Source organism: Macaca nemestrina, chromosome 15 (genome assembly GCF_043159975.1).
Source record: "Macaca nemestrina isolate mMacNem1 chromosome 15, mMacNem.hap1, whole genome shotgun sequence".
Taxonomy (NCBI): Eukaryota; Metazoa; Chordata; class Mammalia; order Primates; family Cercopithecidae; genus Macaca; species Macaca nemestrina.
This window is the reverse complement of record NC_092139.1, coordinates 27,675,827-27,694,210: the sequence shown is the minus strand read 5'-3', so window position 1 is coordinate 27,694,210 and position 18,384 is coordinate 27,675,827. Positions and strand designations below refer to the sequence as shown.

General features: G+C 45.5%; 1 protein-coding gene across 6 annotated transcripts in view; it reads right to left on the bottom strand.

The window, feature by feature from the left end:
• LOC105496305 (maestro heat like repeat family member 8) overlaps window positions 1–18,384 on the bottom strand; it is a 78,175-nt gene that overhangs the window by 8,366 nt on the left and 51,425 nt on the right. For 3 of the 6 annotated variants that reach the window (XM_071079347.1, XM_011766630.3, XM_011766631.3), the window contains exons 13-21: window positions 17,552–17,687; window positions 14,724–14,914; window positions 11,764–11,901; window positions 11,369–11,483; window positions 10,571–10,711; window positions 5,953–6,117; window positions 4,774–4,929; window positions 3,130–3,252; window positions 778–877 (exon numbers count right to left, since the gene is read on the bottom strand). In XM_071079347.1, the coding sequence (XP_070935448.1) occupies window positions 778–877; window positions 3,130–3,252; window positions 4,774–4,929; window positions 5,953–6,117; window positions 10,571–10,711; window positions 11,369–11,483; window positions 11,764–11,901; window positions 14,724–14,914; window positions 17,552–17,687 (1,265 nt within the window). The remainder of the gene's footprint in view (window positions 1–777; window positions 878–3,129; window positions 3,253–4,773; window positions 4,930–5,952; window positions 6,118–10,570; window positions 10,712–11,368; window positions 11,484–11,763; window positions 11,902–14,723; window positions 14,915–17,551; window positions 17,688–18,384) is intronic. The other 3 variants (XM_071079348.1, XM_071079349.1, XM_011766632.3) reach the window with 2 other exon arrangements.

Sequence of the window (18,384 nt, the reverse complement as noted above, 5' to 3'; positions counted from 1 at the left end):
CATACATACATAAAAATGGGGATACTGACTGGGTGTGGTGGCTTACGCTTGTAATCCCAGCACTTTGGGAAGCTGAGGCAGGTGGATCACCTGAGGTCTGGAGTTCAAGACTAGCCTGGCCAACACGGTGAAGTCCCATCTTTACTAAAAACACAAAAATTAGGCCGGATGCAGTGGCTCATGCCTGTAATCCCAGCACTTTGGGAGGCTGAGGCGGGTGGATCACCTGAGGTCAGGAGTTCGAGACCAGCCTGGCCAACATGGTGATACCCCGTCTCTACTAAAAGTTACAAAAATTAGCAGGGTATAGTGGCAGGCAGCTGAATCCCAGCTACTTGGGAGGCAAAGGCAGGAGAATTGTTTGAACCCGGGAGGCAGAGGTTGCAGTGAGCTGAGATCAAGCCATTGCACTCAAACCTGGGGGACAAGAGCGAGACTTTTCTCAAAAATAAAAATAAAAATAAAAATAATAATAAAATTAGCCAGGTGTGGTGGCAGGTGCCTGTAATCCCAGCTATTCAGGAGGCTGAGGCAGGAGAATCACATGAATCCGGAAGATGGAGGTGGCAGTGAACTGAGATCACGCCACTGCACTCCAACCTGGGTGATAGAGTGAGACACCTCAAAAAAAAAAAAAAAAAAAAAAAAAAAAAAAAAAAAAAAGAAAGAAAGAAAGAAAGGAAGAAGGAAAAGAAAAAAAGAAGAGATGCTTGCCAACACAATTTGGGAAAGTATAGGACAAAAGTGACTATAGGAATGAAAGGGCGTTCTTTGTACCTACAAACAAGACTGCTGATCTTCTGACGGAAAGTTTTGGATTCTTGGAGTATATCAGTGTTTGTTCTAGGATGTTAATTTTCCCCTTGCACTTTTTTTCCTAAGTGGGGAAAAAATAAGTATAAAGTAATGAAGCAGCAGCACTCTTTTGATCAGACTTACCATAGTTTCTGGGGTTGGAGACTCTATCAGAAAGAGTACAGTAGTGTTTGAAATAACTACAGTTGCTGAATGAGTATTATACCAGAATAACAAGCCCCTAGACCAAGTTATTCTAAATCCTGTGAATGTCCCATCTTGGCTTCTCTGTATTTAAGTCTTGTTCTTTAAGCTTCACCTTGAGTTCTGCCTCCCTATGAGCTTGTCCCTGACTGTTTGCCTGCCTGACCTAACCCTGCTCTGAGCATTTTGCAGGTATTCCTCTCCTGGCACGCACTTTTTTATATCGAGGTTTTATCTCCCTTGCTAGCTTGCAGGCTCCCTTCAGGAAGTTTTTTTTTTTTTTTTTTTTTTTTTCTTCAGAATGAGCCTCGTTCTGTTACCCAGGCTGGAGTGCAGTGGCGCAGTCTTGGCTCACTGCAACCTCCACCTCCCGGGTTCAAGCGATTCTCCTGCCTCAGCCTCCCGAGTAGCTGGGACTATAGGTGCTCAAGCTAATTTTCTTTTTTGTATTTTTGGTAGAGACAGGGTTTCACCATATTGGCCAGGCTGGTCTTGAATTCCTGACCTTGTGATCCGCCTGCCTCGGCCTCCCAAAGTGCTGGGATTACAGGCGTGAGCCACTGCACCTGGCCCCCTCAGAAAGTTTTAATCCTCGGGTTCTCTATGGCCTGTCATGGCTTTTGGGTGAATGAAGGCACCTCTCAGTGGATCTTGTATAGGGACGGCACCTCAAGAATAGGAGGGGGAGGCTGGGTGCGGTGGCTCATGCCTGTAATCCCAGCACTTTAGGAGGTAGAGCAGTGTGGATCACCTGAGGTCAAGAGTTCCAGACCAGCCTGGCCAACATGGCAAAACCCCAGCTCTACTAAAAAAATACAAAACTTAGCCAGACATGGTGGTGTGGGCCTGTAATCCCAGCTACTTGGGAGGCCAAGGCCTGGGCAACTGAGTGAGACTCTGTTTCAAAAAAAAAAAAAAAAAAAATAGGAGGGGGAAAATAGGATTTATTTTGATAGAACTTATGGCATAATTAACATGGACAACTTGTAGTTGACAGCACCAAATTTTCTTCTGTAAATGCTGTCATCAGTGCATCAGCTATAGGTTTGGGTGGAGATCAGACAGATAATCCCTAATGGAATCCCCGACACAAGGGCACTGCAAGTCTGATCAGAGAAAGCTTCTGTGGGTCCTAAAGAGGTGGTACATATGGGAGACTCCTGGGAATAGTCAGTCATTCCTAGGGTCTGCTAGGTGGTTCTAGGGTCAGCTTCTAGAAAACCATGGATGGGCTTGTGGAGGCTGCCCGGGCTCAAGCTTGACCCTGGGATCAGCCACAGTAGCTTCTGTGGAGTTCATGAAGAGAAATGATACCATCTGGGTCCTGGCAGAACAAGTGGCATGCTGCCATCATGCTGCATGGCCACACTGCACAGCAGCCCTTGCTTGGGACTCCCTGGACATGCCCTGAGGGACAGTAAAACAATCCGTTCTAGTCAAGGAAAGGATTCAAGATAGTTATAAAAGCAATATATAACTCCATTTCAATTCAGTCCATAAGTAACTTTTTCAGCATCAACCTGACCTTGTAGCCTCTGACCCATGTTAGAAGGGCTCCAAAGAGTCCACCAGTCTTTTCGTGACTAAGGGTAGCAATCGAAATTAAATTTGTGACTCAGTTGGGAGGGAACTATAGAAACATAGATCCACAAAAAAAAACAGGTCATAGGCCGGGCGTGGTGGCTCACGCATGTAATCCCAGCACTTTGGGAGGCCGAGGCGAGAAGATCACAAGGTCAGGAGATTGAGACCATCCTGGCTAACATAGTGAAACTCCATCTCTACTAAAAATACAAAAAATTAGCTGGGCACGGTGGCGGGCGCCTGTAGTCCCAGATACTCAGGAGGCTGAGGCAGGAGAATGGCGTGAACCTGGGAGGCGGAGCTTGCAGTGAGCTGAAATCACGCCACTGCACTTCAGCCTAGGCAACAGAGCGAGACTCCGTCTCAAAAAAAAAAAAAAAAACAAAAAAAACAAACCAAAAAACTGCTCATAGATATCAACTGCTGATGTGAAAAGAAATGGGAAATATTTATTGTATGCCATGTTCTGTCATTAAACAGTGTGTCAGAAGAAAATAGGTCTCTCAGTATGTTAAAGAGTTAACAAAGCCATTATTGCTCACATACAAAGAATCTGCAGATTGTTCCTGCTTCAGTAGGTTTGATGTGCCAGGGATCTTTAGAGTACACTTCTTCGGGCAGCTTCCACTTCAGGAACTGGGCACATATAGTTAGGACTCGCCTGCTCTCCTGTGAAAGAGATGATCATAGATCAGCATTTTCAAACATTTTTATTTTTTTGAGATGGAATCTCGTGCTGTTGCCCAGGCTGGACTGCAGTGGTGCCATCTTGACTCACTGCAACCTCCATCTCCCAGGTTCAAGCGATTCTCTTCCCTCAGCCTCCTGAGTAGCTGGGATTACAGGTGCCCAACACCACGCCTGGTTAATTTTTGTATTTTTAGATAGAGACAGGGTTTTGTCATGTTGGCCAGGCTGGTCTTGAACTCCTGACCTTGGGTGATCCACCCACCCTGGCCTCCCAAAGTGCTGGGATTACAGGCGTGAATCACCATGCCCAGCCTCATTTTTAAACAGAGGTAATCTTTCTTCAATAAAACTAGTACTAAAGTGCAATATGAAAAGCTGATAAAAGAGAGAAGGGCAGAAAGGAACTAGAATCCTGCCCTCCTCCTCCTCCTCCAACTTCCCCAAATAGTCCTTACATGGAATCCACAAAAACCCTAGGGTTCTGGGGAGAATGTAGAAACCACTGGTGCTGGGCAAAAGTGACAGCTTGCAGATGCAATCCCTAGACCAGAGGTTTGGGCAGGAGTTCCCATTACCGTGTGCCCTAGAGATGAAGCGCCCACCTCCATTTAACTGTTCCTATGCCATTTTTCTGTCACTCTACAAAGGAAGTGCAGCTCCTGACTTCTGTCCTTGTGGCATCTCTGGGTTGGAAGGAAGGAATTCCAGAGGACTGATCTCTTCCTCATCCACATCCTTGAGCAAAATTTAGCAAGTTCGTTGTTCTCAGAATGCCACCCATGCACCATGCAACACCTCTGATGAATCTCCAAGCCAGTATTTTATCTCAGGTCCACTAGATGTTTGGGCCATAAGAATTCCTTTGGCTACTGATGGGCATATACATTACTTCAGCCACTATATTTAGTGATTTATAAATATCTAATAAAAAGTTAAAGACACCTAGATACTCTACTTCTGGGTTTATGCCCTCAAGAAACTCTCATATGCGTGCACAAGGAAATAGGTAAAATAATTGCAGCACTGTAATAATGAAAAATTGAAATGTCAGGCCAGGCGCGGTGGCTCATGCTTGTAATCCCAGCACTTTGGGAGGCCAAGGCAGGTGGATCACTTGAGGTCAGGAGTTTGAGACCAGCCTGGCCAACATGGCGAAACCCCATCTCTACTAAAAATACAAAAATTAGCCAGGCATGGTCGTGGGCAGCTGTAAGCCCAGCTACCTGGGAGGCTGAGGCAGGAGAACTGCTTGAACCCAGGAGGTGGAGGTTGCAGTGAGCTGAGATCACACCGCTGCACTCCAGCCTGGGTGACAGAGACCCTGTCTCAAAAATATATACACACACACACATATACACACACACACATATATACACACACACATATATACACACACACACACACATATACATATATATATATGAATGCTTCTTTTCTTTGCAGCGTTGGCTCTGGATTTGAAGTCATTGAGGGATGAGAGACCCCAACAGTAGGCATTACCTCAGCTACTGAATCATTTTCATCCTGAGAATACAAAAGTAGTGGGACCAAGCTGTCCAGGACTTGTTTCTCTACACTCTTCTTATCTGGGTTTTTTACAGACTTTATGGCGGCTCCAAAGAGAGTCATGGAGAAACGATGAACATCAGGTCTCACCTAGGAAGGGAGTAGACAAAGGGAAGCAACTCACTGAATGTGTGCATGCTTAGCTTGTAAGAACTTGGTAGGGGGTGAAAAGCCAGTCCTGGTATGACGCTATTTAGCTGTATGTAGCTGAGGGCAAGAAATAAAATATACGTGCACACAGGCCAGGCGCAGTGGCTCACGCCTGTAATCCCAGCACTTTGGGAGGCTGAGGTGGGCAGATCACTTGAGGTCAGGAGTGCAAGACCAGCCTGGCCAATATGGGGAAACCCTGTCTCCACTAAAAATACAAAAGTTAGCCGGGCGTGGTGACACATGCCTGTAGTCCCAGCTACTCGGGAGGCTGAGGCAGGAGAATCACTTGAACCTGGGAGGCGGAGGTTGCAGTGGGCCAAGATCACACCACTGCACTCCAGCCTGGGCAACAGAGCAAGCCTCCATCTCCCTCCCTGTCATATATACATGGACACAGTAAGACTTGCTGCTTTGGCACTACTTGTTTTCTCACTCTACAAGTGAGAGATGCACACAGTCTCACCTGTAGTCAGCAAACCTTGTGCCTGGTACAGGCAGGAACCATTCACACAGGCTGTTTTGCGGAAATCTGAAATCCCAGCCTTGGTATGTTTTACTCTTCCAAGGATGCTGTCACTGTGCTCCATGTATTTCCTCTTGAGAAATATATGGGATTTGGGACAGGGACATAAATATCATCCACCATCTTGACCCAGTTCTGATAGTTCTTGAAGGGAAAGAATGTTTTCCCCTTCCCCATCACAAAGCAGGGTAGTACCTTAGCAAGTTTCTAGGTTCAGTTTTTTGTTGTTGTTGTGGTTGTTAAATCTGAAAAACAATAACATCTGCCCTATCAACATCACAGGTTACCTGGAAGGGTCTTAAGAGAGCAGGTTTGAAATGCTCTGAAAGTAAAAGTCCTACACCTAGTAGAGTGTATTTATTACTGTACCAACTTCTGTTTGCTGTTATGCCCATTACCCTCCTCCTAGGAAAGTCTCTCCTCTCTGATTATCTTACATCACCAAATAAGGAGAACAGAGTCCTCATCATGGCAGCCAGGGTAGTGAAATCCATTGTTCTAACAAGTTGCAGGAGTATCTGGATGGCTGACAGAACGATCTTCTTATCGGTTTCACACAAGCTGTCTACGATGTACGGCAACAGGCTCTTGATGTCTTCTCTCTGTGTGGCCAAAGGGAGCACATCAGCTTTTCTCCTGATCGCACGTCACCTGGTACCAAAGGGGGTGCTCCCCATCTTTACTTAGCACCTAGTGCTCACTGATTTTTGTTAGGGCTGGCAGATCCAGAAGGGAGAAGAAGGGGATATGATGGCCCTCTCTCAGTACTGGCGGGTCTGATACATAGAGGTGGGGCAGAGCTGCTTTGAGTTGCCTCAAGGGCAAAAGTGGGACCAGGCAGGGAAGGTCTAGGGCTATGGGCTTGGGCTAACTGTAAGGAAGAGCTCTGCTAACAAGGGAAAGTGGAACAGGTAGCTCAGGCCACGGTGAGCTCCCAAACACACAAGGTATCCAAACAGAGGCTCAAAGATCCTGATATGGTTTGGCTCTGTGTCCCCACCTAAATTTCATCTTGAATGATAATTCCCACATGTAGAGGGAGGGACTTGGTGGGAAGTGATTGGCTCATGAAGGTGGCTTCCCCCACGCTGTTCTCATGATAGTGAGGGAGGTCTCAGGAGATCTGATGGTTTTAAAGTGGCAGTTTTGGCTGGGCACGGAGGCTCATGCCTGTAATCCCAGCACTTTGGGAGGCCAAGGCAGGTGAATCACTCGAGATCAGGAGTTCGAGACCATTCTGGCAATATGGCGAAACCCCATCTCTACTAAAAATACAAAAATTAGGCCCAGCGCGGTGGCTCACGCCTGTAATCCCAGCACTCTGGGAAGCCGAGGCGGGTGAATCACCTGAGGTCAGGAGTTGCCTAACCAACATGGCAAAACCCTGTCTCTACTAAAAATACAAAAATTAGCCAGGCATGGTAGCACATACCTGTAATCCCAGGTACTCAGGAGGCTGAGACAGGAGAATTGCTTGAACCCGGCAGACGAAGGTTGCAGTGAGCCGAGATCGCACCACTGCACTCCAGCCTGGGTAACAAGAGCAAAACTCTGTCTCCAAAAAAAAAAAAAAAGCCTGGCACGGTGGTGCGTGCCTGTGGTCCCAGCTACTCAGGAGGCTGAGGCAGGAGAATTGCTTAGCTTGAACTCAGATGGCAGAGGTTGCAGTGAACCGAGATCACACCACTGCACTCCACCCTAGGTGACACAGCGAGACTCGGTCTCAAAAAAAATAAAATAAAATAAAAGTAGCAGTTTCCCCTGCTTTCTGTCTCTCTCCTGCTCTGCCGTTGTGAAGATGTATCTGCTTCCCCTTTGCCTTCCGCCATGATTGTAAGTTTCCTGAGGCCTCCCTAGCCGTGCGGAATTGAGAGTCTAGTAAACCTCCTTTGTTTATAAATTACCCAGTCTCAGGGAGTATCTTTATAGCAGTGTGAAAACAGATCCCCGGGCAGGAATTCAAGCAGAATTTGACTGAGGACTTAAGGGTTCTTCTCATTCTGAAAAGGGATTCTGCTCTTCTGAAACTACTGAAAGCAAGCAGTCTCAGGGTTGTAAAGTTTAAACATACACATGAAAAAGTAAGTAGAATATAAACACAAGTTAGGAAGTCAATTTTTTAAAAAAAGAAAAAGTAAGTAGAATAAAGCAATAGATATTAATGTATCCAATCAACCAGAATTAACATACATTGATATTTGTCATTTTTGCTTCAGAAATACATTTTTTTTTTAAGACAGGGTGTCGCTCTGTCATTCAGGCTGGAGTGCAGTGGTGCGATCTTGGCTCACTACAACCTCTGCTTCACGGGTTTAAGCAATTCTCCTGCCTCAGCCTCCCAACTAGCTGGGACTACAGGCATATGCTACCATGGCTAATTTTTGCATTTTTAGTAGAGATGGAGTTTCACTACATTGGCCAGGTTGGTCTCAAACTCCTGACATCAGGTGATCTGCTCGCCTCGGCCTCCCGAAGTGCTGGGATTACAGGCGTGAGCCACTGCACCTGGCCCCAAATATTTTTAAATAAAATATTTGGTGAAGTGGTTCACGCCTGTAATCCCAGCTACTCTGGAGGCTGAGGTAAGAGGACTGCTTAAGGCCAGGAGTTCAAGGCTGCAGTGAGCCATGATCATGTCACTGTACTCTAGCCTGGGCAACAGAGCAGGACCCTGTCTCTAAAAAAAAATTTAAAAAGTAAAAATAGGCCAGGCGCAGTGGCTCATGCCTGTAATCCCAGCACTTTGGGAGGCCGAGACGGGCGGATCATGAGGTTGAGACCATCCTGGCTAACACATGAAACCCCATCTCTAGTAAAAAATACAAAAAATTAGCCAGGCATGGTGGCAGGTGCACATCATCCCAGCTACTTGGGAGGCTGAGGCAGGAGAATGGTATGAACCTGAGAGGCAGAGCCTTGCAGTAAGCCAAGATCGCGCCACTGCACTCCAGCCTGGGCGACAGAGCCAGACTCCATCTCAAAAAAATATAAAATAAAATAAAATAAAAATAAATAAACAAATAAATAAAATAGAACTCCAGACCACCTGTGGTGGCTCACACCTGTAATCCCAGCACTTTGGAAGGGTGAGGCAGGCAGATCACTTGAGACCAGCCTGGCCAACATGGTGAAACTCTGTCCCTACTAAAACATACAAAAATTAGCCAGGCATAATGGCAGATGCCTGTAATCCCAGGTACTTGGAAAGCTGGGACTTGGAGACTTGGAGAATCGCTTGAACCCAGGAGGCAGAGGTTGCGGTGAGCCAAGATTATGCCAATGCACTCTAGCCTGGGTGACAAAGAGAGTCCCTGTCCCCCCCCCCAAAAAAAAAAAAAAGAAAAGAAAAAGAAAAAGAAAGAAAAAGAAATAGAACTCCAGTGACAAAACTGAAGCTTCAGAAATTCCTCATGTCTTCTGGCTTAGGCTTAGTTTTCTCATCAGGCCTATGGAAGATGAGCTTTCTTCCAACATGAATGTCAGGGATCTTTTTTTTAAATGACAAGCATCTTGGGAGCATATCAATGGTCTTTTCAATCTACTCCATGGGGCAACATGGTACAAGGCATAAAACAATACCTAAATGCTATCCAGGTTGTGATAATGAGTATACCTCCCATGCAAATTGCAGCTATCAACTATTATGAATATATATGATTTGGATTTTTAATTTATTTCATCTAATTCCATTAACTTTTTTTTTCTTTTTTTTTGTGGGACAGAGTTTTGCTCTTGTTGCCCAGGCTGGAGTGCAATGGTGCAATCTCTGTTCACTGCAACCTCCGCTTCCCAGGTTCAAATGATTCTCCTGCCTTAGCCTCCCGAGTAGCTGGGATTATAGGCATGCGCCACCATGCCTGGCTAATTTTTGTATTCTTAGCAGAGATGGGGTTTCTCCATGTTGGTTAGGCTGGTCTTGAACTCTTGACCTCAGGTGATTCACCCGCCTCGGCTCCCAAAGTGTTAGTATTATAGGATTATAGGCGTGAGCCACCGCATCTGGCCTAACTTTTTTTTCTGAGATGGAGTTTGACTGGAGTGCAGTGGTACCATCTCGGCTCACTGCAACCTCCGCCTCCCGGGTTCATGCGATTCTCCTGCCTCAGTCTACTGAGTAGCTGGAATTACAGGCGTGTGCCACCATGCCCGGCTAATTTTTGTACTTTTAGCAGAGACGGGGTTTCACCATGTTGGCCAGGCTAGCCTCAAACTCCTCACCATGTGATCCACCTGCCACGGCTTCCCAAAGTGCTGTGATTATAGGCGTGAGCCATCGTGCCCGGCCAATTTCATTAGTTTTTAAATAGACACTACTTGCCTATTTCTTAGGCATAAAATTTTAAATGATACAAAAGGACGTGCAGGCAAAAAGACCCTCTCCCACCTACTCCTGTCCCCAGGTTACCCAACTGTCCTCAGCTGTTTTCAGTTTCTTAGGTGCTGTTTTGGGTGATTTATTTGTATCTTAGGAATCAGTGGTCTGGGCCAGGAGCTGTGGCTCACACCTGTAATCCCAATATTTTGGGAGGCTGAGGTAGGCAGATCACTTGAGCCCAGGAGTTTGAGAACAGCCCTGGCAACACAGTGAAACTCTGTCTCTATCAAAATTTTAAAAATCAGCTGGGCATAGTGGCATGCGCCTGTGGTCCTTGCTACTCAGGAGGCTGAGACAGGAGGATCACTTGAGCCCGGGAGGTTGAAGCTGTAGCGTGCAGTGATGGTGTCACTGAACTCCAGCCTGGGCAACAAAGCAAGACCCTATCTCAAAAAAAGAAAAAAAAAAAGAAGAAAAGAAAGAAGAAAGAGAGAAAGAAAGAGAGAATGAGAGAAAGAAAGAAAGAAAGAAAGAAAGAAGAAAAGAAAGAGAAGGAAAGGAAGAAAGGAAGGAAAGAAAGCAAAGAAAGAAAGAAAGGAAGAAAAAGAGAGAAAGAGAAAGAAAGCAAGAAAGCAAGCAAGAAAGAAAAGAAAAGAAAAGGAAAAGAAAAGAAAAGAAAAAAGAAAAGAAAAGAAAAGAAAAGAAAAGAAAAGAATCCATGGTCTGGGGGCCCCTCCTACCATCTCCTGGTGTCCAACAAGATTATACAGTCCCCTCAGGCCGAGAATTCTAAAGAGATGATTTCCATCTTGTAGCCAGTCTTTAAAGCGGGCAACAGAGTATATGCTGGGCAGTCTCTTGGCCACTGGACTCCGGAGAAGCTGAAAGAACCCAGAGATCAGCCAAAAAAATGATCTTTCTTTCATGTGGGGAACTACCTTCCCACCAATGCTAAAGCATATATTTTCCTTTTAAATCTCTACAATACAGAACATACAGGATATTTATTTACCCTATAGGTACACAAGGAATACTGAATTATGCACGTGTGGAAAGAAGAATTTCGAGAGGCTTGAATCTGAAAATTCTTTCTTTTTTGTGGTTTTTTGTTTTGTTTTTCTGAGATGGAGTCTCACTCTGTTGCCCAGGCTGGAGTGCAGTGGTGTGATCTTGGCTCACTGCAACCTCTGCCTCCTGGGTTCAAGTGATTCTCGTGCCTCAGCCTCCCGAATAGCTGAGATTACAGGAGCCTGTCACCAAGCCCAGCTAATTATTTTGTATTTTTAGTACAGACAGGGTTTCACCATGTTGGCCAGGTTAGTTTTGAACTCCTGAACTCAGGTGATCTGCCTGCTTCAGCCTCCCAAAATGCTGAGATTACAGGCATGAGCCACCGCGCCCAGCCTTGAATCTGAAAATTATTTCTATCTTACTCTTGAAACAGATCCCAACGTGCCACTAACTCGAAGTAGCCTAGGAAGGCAGGGATTGCTGCTTCGTAAGCTTCCTGAATCCAGCTTCTAAAGAATGAGTCTTACCTCCACAAAAAACCCTGCAGATGTGAGTTTATGTTTATCATTCCCTCGGTTAAGAAAAGGCACTAATAAGTACATGACCTTCTGTGCAAGGAGCCGATTTCTTTCCAGCAATGCGCTGCAAAACACAACACCAACAGAATGACTCTCAGATATGCTCCCATCCAGAGGGCATTGTCTCAGGGCTGGGGACCCTCTGGAAGTTCTTGCCCAGCTACAGGACAGTATATGGTAGGGCCAGGACCTCTGAAAAATTTGCCTAGCATTATGGATATTTGCCCACCCTCTTATAAGGAGGTTATTCAACCTTAGTTGCTGTGATAACTAGAAGGGAAATAAATACCCAAAACAATGCTGATTTAGAACAGGTGGGTGTATGCATGACAAGGAAGCCTCACTTGGCAAGGAGAAATACTCCCTGAAGATGGCAATCTTTTCCTCCCAGGAGAGCCCATCCTTTATTCTTTTCCATGATGTTGAATTCCTGCAAGCAGCATGTTCTGAGGAGGAGAGTCTTTGTAGCCTGCATGGCAAAGCTAAATCAAACAAAAACAGTGTGAGTGATTTGAGTAGGTCCCTCCAACTGCCCAGCACACAATCACCCCATTCTCACAGAGGAGGGCCATGCATTGACAACTGCTGGACTCTAATTCTCTCCTTCCCAGACTGCCCAAAAGACTCTTCTCTTTTTTCTTTTACTTTCTTCTTCTTCTTCTTTTTTTTTTTGTTTTGAGATGGAGGCTTGCTCTGTTGCCCAGGCAGGAGTGCAGTGGTGAGATCGTGGCTTGCTGCAACCTCCGCCTCCCTGGTTCAAGCAATTCTCCTGCCTCAGCGTCCTGAGTAGCTGGGATTACAGGCGCGCGCCACCACACCCAGCTAATTTTTGTATTTTTAGTAGAGAAGGGGTTTCACCATGTTGGTCAGGCTGGTCTCAAACTCCTGACCTCAGATGATATGCCCATCTCGGCCTCCCAAAGTGTTGGAATTACAGGCATGAGCCACCATGCCCGGCCTACTTTCAAGACTAGTCAAGTGCAGTAGTGAGACCAAAAGAGTCTTAATGCTCTAATAACTTGTAAGGCCCTTTACACAAGATCTCAGCATAAAGAAATCTAACTAGGTCTCATTTCCCCAGGAGTTTAGAAGGAAATCTATGATAAAAGAAATGATCTGGGATGCTAAACAGACACACACTGCTTTTTTTTTTTTTAAGTTTTACTGAGATACAATTTACCCCACACAATTTATCTCCACTGTTTTTATTATTTATTTATTTATTGAGACAGGGTCTTGTTCTGTCACCCAAACTGGAGGGCAAGGGTGCCATCGTGGCTCACTGCAGCCTTGAGCTCCTGGGCTCAAGTGATCCTCCTGCCTCAGCATCCAGAGTAGCTGTAATTACAGGCACGTGCCATCTGGCTCCGATAATTTAAGAAAAAAAGTTGTTTTGAGACAGGGTCTGGTTCTGTCGCCCAGGTTGGAGTGCAGTGGCGTGATTTCTGCTCACTGCAGTCTCAATCTCCTAGGCTCAAGCAATCTTCCCACCTCCCGAGTAGTTGGGACCACAAGTGTGTGCCAACATGCTTGGCTAATTTTTGTAGAGACAGGGTTTCACCATGTTGCCCAGGCTGGTCCTGAACTCCTGAGCTCAAGTAGTCCTCCTGCCTCAGACTCCCAAAGTGTTGGAATTACACATGTGGGCCACTGCACCCAGCCTAAAAATTTTTTGTAGAGACAGGGTCTTGCCCTGTTGCCTAGGCTGTTCTTAAACTCCTAGCTTCAAATGATCCTCCTGCCTTGGCCTCCCAAAGTGCTGGGATTACAGGAATGAGCCATTGTGCCTGGCCCTCCACTGTCTTTAAAAGCTACTTACTGAACTGTTATCCCATACCTAGCATCAGAGAATCTTAAAGCTGGAAGGAGCCTGAGCAACACAGTGAGACCCCTTCTCTACAAAAAATAAAAATAATTAGCTGGGCATGGTGGCAGGCAACTGTGGTTCAGCTACGCAGGAGGCTGAGGTGGGAGGATCACGTGAACCCAGGATGTTGAGGCTGCAGTGAGCCATGATCATGCCACTGCACTCCAGCCTGGGTGACAGACAGAGACCCTGTCTCAAAAAATAAAACAAAATAATAAATAAAGCTGGAAGGGTCCTTCAAGATCACCTTGCCTGACCTTTTCATTTATAGATAAGGAAACGGAGGCACAGAACAATAGATTTGCTCAGGGTATAGAACTAGTTGAATGGATGAATGAGAACTGCACTAGAACTCAGGTCTACTGACTTAGTCAGGTGTTCTTAAATATGTCACATTATAGTACTTTCTCTGAAAGAAATCCATGTACCATAGCAACACTAAAAAACTTCTTTATTATTATTATTATTTTTTTAGACAGAATCTCGCTCTGTTGCCCAGACTGGAGTACAATGGTGTGATCTCGGCTCACCGTAGTCTCTGTCTCCCAGGTTCAAGTGATTCTCCTGCCTCAGCCTCCTGAGTAGCTGGGATTACAGGCATGTGCCAGTACACCCCGCTAATTTTTGTATTTTTAGTAGAGACGGGGTTTCACCATGTTGGCCAGGCTGGTCTCAAACTCCTGACCTCAGGTGATCCACCTGCCTCAGCCTCCCAAAGTGCTGGGATTACAGGCATGAGCCACCACACCCGACCAACACCACTAAGAAATTTCTACTGAGACTCTAATGGAACTTAAAAATCTCTCTCCCGCTGGGCGCAGTGGCTCACGCCTGTAATCCCAGCACTTTCGGAGGCCAAGATGGGTGGATCATGAGGTCAGGAGATTGAGACCATCCTGGCTAACAAGGTGAAACCCTGTCTCTACTAAAAATACAAAAAATTAGCTGGGCGTGGTGGCGGGCACCTGTACTCCCAGTGACTCAGGAGGCTGAGGCAGGAGAATGGTGTGAACCCGGGAGGCGGAGCTTGCAGTGAGCTGAGGTCATGCCACTGCGCTCCAGCCTGGGCAACTGAGCAAGACTCCATCTCCAAAAAAAAAAAAAAATCACTGCATGGTGCATCAGTTTTGGAGGTAGGTTTAGGCTGTTTTGTTTCCATCTCTACTTGATTTGTTAGGAAAGGGTTAACAAAATACCACATTTGGCTAACCCAGATATAACCCAGATAGCCAAATTTACCTTGTTACCAATAAAACCAAAGATAACCAATGAAAGCTCAGAATGATTCCTGGGCATTTCATCTTGATGGCTCATGAGGATTGAAGGTTGTAAGCTCCCCTCCAGTTGGAACTACATCTTGGCTATCCCTGTGTTTACCACAGTGCCCAGTCCTTAGTACGTGTTACTTAATGTCAATGAAATAATGATGGGCAGTACCACAAAGGGGTGACCTCTGAAGACACTTCCTGTTCTGTGTACAGGCCACTTGGGATGTCGACATCAGACATGGTGAGGCCGATGCTATGATGAATCTGGATGAGCAGTGTCATGAGAAGCTGAGGAAAGAGTCGGAATGTAGCTGCTCGAAGCCTGTTTCCCAAAAACACCTCATAAAGGGCATCTGTTGCCTGTGGTGGAAAAGACAGAGCGGAACTAAGCACCTGCCATTTTGAAATACAGAAGTCATGAAGTCATGAAGGAAACTATTAATATATTTGACTACATACAAATATAAAGCCAGGGCAACATTTACCATAAAGTTAGATGACAACAGGCCAGGTGCAGTAGCTCATGCCTGTAATCCCAGCACTGTGGGAGGCCAAGGTGGGTGGATCACCTTAGGTCAGGAGTTTGAGACCAGCTTGGTCAACATAGTGAAACCCCATCTCTACTAAAAATACAGAAAAATTAGCCAGGTGTGGTGGCTCATGCCTGTAATCCCAGCTACTCAGGAGGCAGAGGCAGGAGAATCGCTTAAACCTGAGAGGTGGAGGTTGCAGTGAGCCAAGATTGTGCCATTGCACTCCAGTTTGGGTGACAGAGTGAGACCCCGTCTCAAAAAAAAGAAAAAGAGTTAGATGACAACAACCTGGAGAAGTATTTGTATCAATATATTATTCTTACTATATAAAATGCTCTTACATAGCAGTAAAAAAAAGTGAAGGCTTATTGGTCAAAGGGTAGGCCGCATACCAGTAGCACTGTCATCACCTGGGAGCTGGTTAAACAGGGAGAATCTCAAGCCCCATCCCAGACCTTCCACATCAGAACCTGCATTTTAATAATATCCCCAAGTGATTGCGGTTTGTGTGCATATTAAATCTGAGAAGGACTGGTGTACAGGAAATGAACAAACAAGTCATAAAAGAAATATAAATGGCCAATTAAAAACATATACAAGGCTGGGTGTGGTGGCTCACGTCTGTAATCTCAGCATTTTGGGAGGCTGAGGCAGGAGGATTGTTTGAGCCCAGGAGTTCGAGACCAGATAGGGCAACATGGGGAATCCCCGTCTCTACCAAAAAATACAAAAATTAACCAGGCATGGTGACACTCTCTTGTATTCCCAGCTACTCAGGGAGGCTGATGTGGGAGGATCGCTTGAACCCAGGAGGAACAGGTTGCAGTGAGCTGAGATCATGCCACTGCAGTCCAGCCTGGGCAACAGAGTGAGACCCTGTCTCGAAAAGAAAAATAACAATAATTGAGAGCACAGAAAGCTGAACCATAAACTGGTCGGGGAGAAAATAAAGTAAAAAGTAAATGTTGATAGTGGAGCAGGCTGTGTGTGTGTGGAGGCAGAAGGTTTATGGGAACGCCGTACTGTCTGCTCAGTTTTTCTGTGAACTTAAAACTGCTCTAAAAAATAAAGTATTTAAAAGGAAAAAATGTATACCAAATAGATACACCAAAAGTTTATATATGTATAAAGACTTCTGGAAAGTTCATTTTTAGGGAGATTGTTACAGATATGAGCTAAGAAAGGTTTTTACACTTTTTAAAAAAAGGATTGTTTAAAAAAAATCCAAAGAATATGTGACAGAGACTATATGGGGCCTACAAAGCTTAAAATACTTACCATCTGGTCTTTTACAGAAAGCTGGCCAACCTCTGCTCAGGGAGATCTGCACTTTCTTTCTTTTTTTTTTTTTTTTTTGAGACAGAGTCTCGCTCTGTCACCCAGGCTGGAGTACAGTGGCATGATCTCGGCGCACTGCAACCTCTGCCTCCCGGGCTCAAGTAATTCTCCTGCCTTAATCTCCTGAGTAGCTGGGATTACAGGTGGCCGCCACCATGCCTGGCTAATTTTTGTATTTTAAGTAGAGATGGGGTTGCATCATGTTGGGGTCAGGTTGGTCTCAAACTCCTGACCTCAAGTGATCGGCCCGCCTTGGCCTCCCAAAGTGCTGGAATTACAGGTGAGAGTCACTGTGCCTGGTCTTTTTTTTTTTTTTTTTTCTGAGACGGAGTCTTACTCTGTTGCCCAGGCTGGAGTGTGGTAGCATGCAATCTTGGCTCACTGCAACCTCTGCCTCCCAGGTTCAAGCAATTCTCCTGCCTCAGCCTCTTGAATAGCTGGGATTACAGGTGAGCACCACTATACCCGGCTAATTTTTGTATTTTAGTAGAGATGGGGTTTCACCATATTGGCCAGGCTGGTCTTGAACTCCTGACCTCAGGTGATCTACCTGCCTTGGTCTCCCAAAGTGTTGGGATTATAGGCGTGAGCCACTGCATCTGGTCTGCACTTTGTTTTATACAGTTCTACAATATTTGAAGTTTTTTTCCCACAAGTTTGCATTGTTCTTTAACTATGATGATACATATTTTTTAGAATATGAGGGAAGGAATGTTTTAAACATATTAAACCAGGGATGTTTCCAAGGGACAGATGACAGTCATGGGTTCTTAATTTCTGTTTCTGGTTGGGCCAACAAAGCCCCTTCCTCATCCCTCTTTTCCGCTTATCACTAGAGACAGAAATTAAACACCATGGCTTCAGGCTGTCAAAAGCCTAAAACAAAACCAAACAGAATAACAAAAACAAAAAAAGGCAGGTTGGACAAGTTTGTATTAAAGCATTCTGACTCCTTCACTTTCCCCATCTCCCTCCATGTCAATCCCTTGGCAGAAACACTGTAGACTTATAAATGGATGACAGATGCAGGCTTTGAGAGGGACCAAAAGGAACACTCTCCACTGGGGTGTGGGGTCAGTCATCCTGGGAGGGGCTGACATTAGAGGGGCAGAGCTCAAGGGCTTACAGCCACAGCCACATATGCCATCTTCTCCTGCGCGGGCTCATTATGGCATTTCTGCAGCTTCCTCAGGAGCCTCCACAGAATCCAGGTCGTGTTAGGAAGCTCCACTGCCAGCATTCTCCACACCTCAGCCAGGTGCCTGGAAATCCCAAAGAGCAAGAGGGTTCAGGAGAAAGGCTGATTCCAATGCAATCTACAAGAGGTTCTCCTCTCTACTCAGTTCTTCAGGGTGTCAAAAGACTGATTTTGATTTCATAACAGTGACTCCCCAGGTTTTTTTGATTCCTTCTGGTGAGACCCTGTCCCCTACCAAAAAACAAACAAACAAACAAAAAAAGTAGTTGTATCCATTATTTGCCAACAAGCAGAGTAGGATTCCTATTGCTCCGTATTTTCTTTTATTTACTTATTTATTTTTTAAAATTTTATTATTCTTATTATTTTGACATGGAGTCTTGCTGTGTCACTCAGGCTGGAGTCAGTGGCACGATCTCATCTCACTGCAACCTCTGTTTCCTGGGTTCAGTCAATTCCCTTGCTTCAGTCTCCCGAGTAGCTGGGATTACAGGTACCTGCCACCAGCCCGGCTAATTTTTGTATTTTTAGTAGAGCTAAGGTGCCGCCATGTTGGCCAGGCTGGTCTCAAACTCCTGACCTCAAGTGATCTGCCCACCCTGGCCTCCCAAAGTGCTGGGATTACAGGCTGAGCCACTGCACCCAGCCAATTTTTTAAGTTTTAATTTAAGTTCCACTTTAAGTTCAGGGATACATGTGCAGAATGTGCAGGTTTGTTACATAGGTATCCATGTGCCATGGTGGTTTGCTATACCCATCAA